Source organism: Nanorana parkeri, unplaced genomic scaffold, assembly GCF_000935625.1.
Source record: "Nanorana parkeri isolate BGI_ZX_2015 unplaced genomic scaffold, ASM93562v1 scaffold14, whole genome shotgun sequence".
Taxonomy (NCBI): domain Eukaryota; kingdom Metazoa; phylum Chordata; class Amphibia; order Anura; family Dicroglossidae; genus Nanorana; species Nanorana parkeri.
Window position 1 is genome coordinate 3,917,020 of NW_017306282.1, and position 5,468 is coordinate 3,922,487.

Consider the following 5,468-nt stretch of genomic DNA (forward strand, 5'->3'; position numbering starts at 1 on the left):
CTGCGGCGTCTCAGTATACCGTGAGCTACTGCTCGTGGTATACTGAGCCCAGGGTGACGGGAGGACGCTAGTTTGTGTCCTCCCGTTACCCTAAGGAGAACTATGGAGAAAAGACTACTTATTGGATTTTGTAAAGCCTAATTGAGCCTTCAGTTTAAATCAGCCAAATACATTCCAGGTGTGCAAAAACAAAGGGTGTTCAATGTCTTAAAGTGACATTAAACCCTCAGATTTTTTAACATAAACCAATACTGTAATGTGTGCCTTACTGTAATCCATGGTTGTTTCCCTTCTCTTTGCTGCTCTTCCTTTTAAATCCTCATATCTTCTCATGCTTGGGGAGAACTTCCCTTTGCAGCTCAGGGCCTCTTCCTGTAGTGCTGGCTCAGGTTACAAAACCTATACAAACCTACACACAGACACCATGTAGCCATTCCAGAGACAAGGCAGTCTGCTGCAAAACAGAAGTTCTGCCCAGCATGAGAACAGATACAGATTTAAAAGGAAGAGCAGCAAAGAGAAGGGAAACAACCATGGATTACAGTAAGGCACACATTACAGTATTGTTTTATGTTAAGAAATCTGAGGGTTTAATGTCACTTTAAGGTGCCCATACACTTTACAACCCTTGCAAGACTTTTGTCTTGCAAGGGTTGTAAAGTACTTTAAAAAACGTACGATCTGCCAATCTTGGACGCCTGAGGGGCGGGCTTGTGATGACTGCAATGAGGGGCGGGCTTGGGATGACGGCAAACGGGCAGTATGCGCGTGCGCACACCGGCCCATTCGGCAGTTGTCGAACAAGCAGGCCACTAACTCGCCGAGAATCTATGATTCCCCGCGGGTTTTCCAGCCTGCTTGTTCGATGGAAGACGTGCGACCGTACAGTAGAAACGGTTGCACGCCTTCCATACACTGCACGATTCTCGTACGATCGCGGGATTTTCCGTGATTCTCGTACGAGAATCGTGCAGTGTATGGGCACCTTTACAGTTTGTATTTTTTCTAAAGCAGCCACCGCCTGAGTAAAAAAGCATGTTCCCTGCCAGCAGCTGTAGAGTGGGACCTTTGCTCTCTATGTGGAAGCAGTAATCTCTCTGCAGAGATCTGCCACACTCTCTGCTGAGCCAGAGCCAGAACTCTCCAATCAGCAAAAAGCAAGAGCTTTGCTGATTGCAGAGCTATAGGTCTAATCTAGCAGGGGGTGTGCCAGACCTCTGAAGAGAGATTACTGCTTCCACGCAGAGAGCAAGGGTCTCACTCTGTAGATGTTGGCAAGGAACATACTTTTCTACTCCAGCTGTGGCTGCTGTAGAAACTAAATTAACTGTAAGACATTGAACACCTTTTTAATGCATCTGGAATGTATTCAACTATAGTCTTTTTTCTGTCATAGAGAATGCAAAAAAGGGATTGTGGACATCCCTTGGTGGATGGGAACACGCAAAACTCCAAGATAGGGCTGGAATGGAGCTGGGAACTATGGCAAGACAGGACAGGAAGTGATGAGAAATCTTGTCAACAGGGACACAGGGGAAAAACAAAAATAACAGCACCCCCATCTCTTGCAACCATGCCATAAGGGGCAGAAATGGGTCGTTATAACTAAAAACAAAAATATTTGACTGGAGTTAGGCTTTGTATTCTTCTACATGTGCCTGGCTGTTAGAAGCATGGGGCCCACAAAAATTGTTTATTTCTTGTCCACAGGGAGAGTTTTTATGTCCTGAAATTGCATTGACGCTATGGTATATTAACAGAAAGTATTGGTCGGAGTAGTTCTTTATGAAATGATTTGCTGTCATACTTGATATCTGTAATATTTATTCTTGAAATAAAAGGAGCCATCAGAGAATAATGATGTCACCTCCAATAGCGTTTATAAATAGTGGCTTCGCTCAGAACACATTCCTGACGTACCGTATTTGGACCCACTTCCAGCAGGCCCGGCCTGTCTTTATTTATTACCATTTTTGGATGTACAACATGGCCGGTGAGTTCCCAGGGTGGAAAGTGCGCTTGCCAAGTGTGTCTGCCTGGCCGACATGAGAAACCTCCAATTCAAACATTCAAAGTATAATTCTGACATGGTGAGCCACGGCAACCGAACACCAAACCACATTACCTTTCAACTTCTGCGCGCATCTCCTCGCGCTTCTGTCTCCTGAGCTCTCTGCGACGTTCAAAGTCATCCATGGCAGCTGCTCAAGCTTGTCAGTCGGGATCTTAAAGGAGAAAATTAAAGAGACCTTTAGAACATATGAAACTAACTTTTAGCTTCAGACTCTTCCCATAATGGAAACCAAAGGCCCATGACAGACCAGCTACCCTGTTGCTGCCAACAATTCCACCAACAGAATCTCTAAACTTATCTGCTTCCTCACTGGCCAGAACTCTGCACAATCTACTGGTGTGGCCAGTGAGGGAGCAACAAAGTAGGTGTTTTCTGCTTTCGTACAGAGATACATGTAGACAAAACATTCCACCAATTACAAGCCAGATGAGGTGGTGAATGAATGTTAGCTGAGCTACCAAGAGTCTTGTGACTCGACAGTCCCCTGTGCTTTTATTTATTTTTTCTGTGCACAGCAGTCCAGTAAGAGCTTGACAAAAGGGGAATAAAGGAATCTAATATGTGATTACTAAGCTTTATGACATTCCATTTTACTCTACTGCACTAGGCATTGGTCCAGTAGTGATTTATTATCAATATATCTGTTTTATACAGCCTCTTGAGCGGTTTTTGGCCTTGGTAATGTAAAACAGCAATCTGGCTTATGCCATGGTAGACGTGCTATGAACTGAGTTATGTACCAAATCTGAATGGCATTTAAATACTAATGGATGGCTTTACCATAAGAGTAGATACAGTACGTATTTATAAAAGAATTAAACTATACCTATAGCAGATCATGCCACTTCTATGGGGACCAGAAGCACAGGAAGTCATAAACTGTCAGACTAAACAGTGATGTATGCAGGTAACAATAACATTTGACACATATATTTGGATGAAATTAATTATATAAGGTTTGGGAACCTAAATAATATTGCAATGAAAACAGTTAGTACACCATTGTATCTCTATACCTTCTGTATCATCGTCTTTTCCTCCTGATTTACTCTACTCTCAAATCAAGGCTTCTCAACAATGAAGCAAATGATTATTTTTGTAAATCCAAACATGTGGGCCTCAATATTGTTCAGCAGACCCATTACATAGTTACATAATTGATAAGTTTGAAAAAAAGACACAGGTCCATCCTGTTCTACATATGTGTGCAAATGTAAGTCTCTAAAAATTCCTATAGCTCTGTATTTTATGCTCCCCTGGGAAATCATCTAAAAGTGTTTTGAATTTATTCACACTGAGCTAATACCTGGTGAAGGGAGATCCACATTTGCACTGCTCGAACAATAAAGAACCCACAATCTAAGATTATCCAAACACAAATTGTGGCCATGTGTCTTCTTCAGGGAACCTTGGAGTAAACAGTTCATTACAGTACTATAATCACGTTTGATAAATGTATACATTGTGATTAAATCCTCTCAAGCTCCTTTTCACCAGAATGAATAAATGCAATCTTTGTAATCGTTTCTCATATCTGAGGTCCTCCAACCACATGATTCATTTTGTTGCCCTTGCTGAACTCTACTTCAAGGACATCCTTCCTGAGGATTGATGACCAGAACTTAACTGCATATTCAGTTATTATCAGGCCAATGTGGTAATACAGTCCTTATATACGATATATTTAGAGCGGGACTTCCATAACTAGAGCACAGAGCCACATAGCTTTTGGTGTCTATGTAACACACCTCTGCAGGGATCACCTCTTCTACACAAAACATTTACTTGTTTTCCTGGTCATGGTTTAGAGTATTGTTGTGAATGTGTATAAAAAAACCTTTTTGAGAAGACTACTATTCCTTCTGATGATGAGAAAAAATGTGTGGCTAATAAGAATGCAGTGAAATGCTGCTTCTTTGCTTCTGCAGTCAATAGGCACAAGCCTACTGTGCCTAATGGGAAATTTGACCCTGGGCATATTTCCTTCTTTTTATTAAACCTTCTATAGACTTAATCAGTAACAGAATGGGAAAAAAAGATGTAATTGTTGCTTAATTCCATACAGGATAATGTAATGTCAACACAGCACTGGCATAAGAGGGGGAGATCTTATGCTTAGGTTCTCCTGAGCCCATGGGCCAGAGATAGCTGCAGCTTCTGCCCCCTTTCTACTCAAAGTGCTTTTACATGGATGTAAAGGTCCACAAGTCTGCAAACATCTTTTGGCTTTGATAGCTAAGCTTTCAGCATTCTGCTGTCCACTGGAGTGGAGGCTGGCAGGTCCTCTATAATATAATGTAGACTACACAAATGGGTGAACATTAACAGTCATCAATGTTGCGAGACATCTGCAGGTATGGACCTCACAGAGCTTCATGACTGAATATAGGGACCCAGAACTGTATTTCCACTACTGGAACCAGTACCATATGCAGTCTTTGTCACTCAAAGCAACTTAATTTACTGCTTCTAACCTGGCTGTGTAAATGAGATGGTTGTATTTCTAATAAAGAGCTGTGCAAACTGTTGGTGCTATATAAATCCTGTATAATAATAATAATGATGATGATGATGGGGAAAAAAATGTGTGGCAGATAGCTAAGGGAAAGCTGTTTTTTTTGCTTCGGTCAGGACTTGATATACCACTACGTACAGGACATTTATATGGGATGACTAATGACTATGGGATTTTGTAACCGAGGTAGAGAAGAACATGTGTTGTCAATGATTGTGCAAGAAAAGCTGTCTCTTTGCCTCTGTACCCTATAGGCATAAGCCTATAAACTGAAGAGGCATAGACAGCTTTTCCTGTACTGTCATTGCCAACACATGTCTCCTCTATGATTAGTGCAAATACAGTCATCCAATATAAAAGTCTTTATAAGTCACAATATTATGCTCAGTTTAAAAAACATGATCCTAGGTAGCTAGTCCTTTTGGGCTCCAAAATTTGTGTGCCTACAGGGTCCAATGATGGAAATCAAGCCCATGGCACAAGCCTACTGTGCCTAATAGCAAATTCAGCCCTAAAGATATCCCTATTGCTTAGTTTCTTAAAGTAACAGTAGGGATGCACAGATACTGTTTTTTTCGTATCAAGTACGAGTACCGATATTTTTTTCCCCCTGTACTCGCCAATACTGAATACCTATACTGGAAGTCCCATTAAGGAAGCCGGGCGTTGTGTAATGACTCGCTGTCTAGCTTCCTGATTAGCCGGGAAGCCGTCTCCATGCTCCGTGATCACCAGTTGATGAGGAAGCATGGAGCCGGCTTTCTGGCCGATCAGGAAGCCAGGAGCGGGTAATGAATCGCCACTGCGCTTTCTGATTGGCCAGCTTCTCAAAGAGAAGCCAGCTCCATGCTCCCTGGTGACGAGGGAGCATGGAGCTGG

General features: G+C 42.2%; 1 protein-coding gene across 1 annotated transcript in view; it reads right to left on the reverse strand.

Annotated features, from left to right (window-relative positions):
* CALD1 (caldesmon 1) overlaps nucleotides 1-5,468 on the reverse strand; it is a 76,114-nt gene that overhangs the window by 67,714 nt on the left and 2,932 nt on the right. Inside the window, exon 2 of the mRNA XM_018558107.1 lies at nucleotides 2,126-2,225. Coding sequence (XP_018413609.1) covers nucleotides 2,126-2,196 — 71 coding nt within the window. The 5' untranslated portion in view covers nucleotides 2,197-2,225. The remainder of the gene's footprint in view (nucleotides 1-2,125; nucleotides 2,226-5,468) is intronic.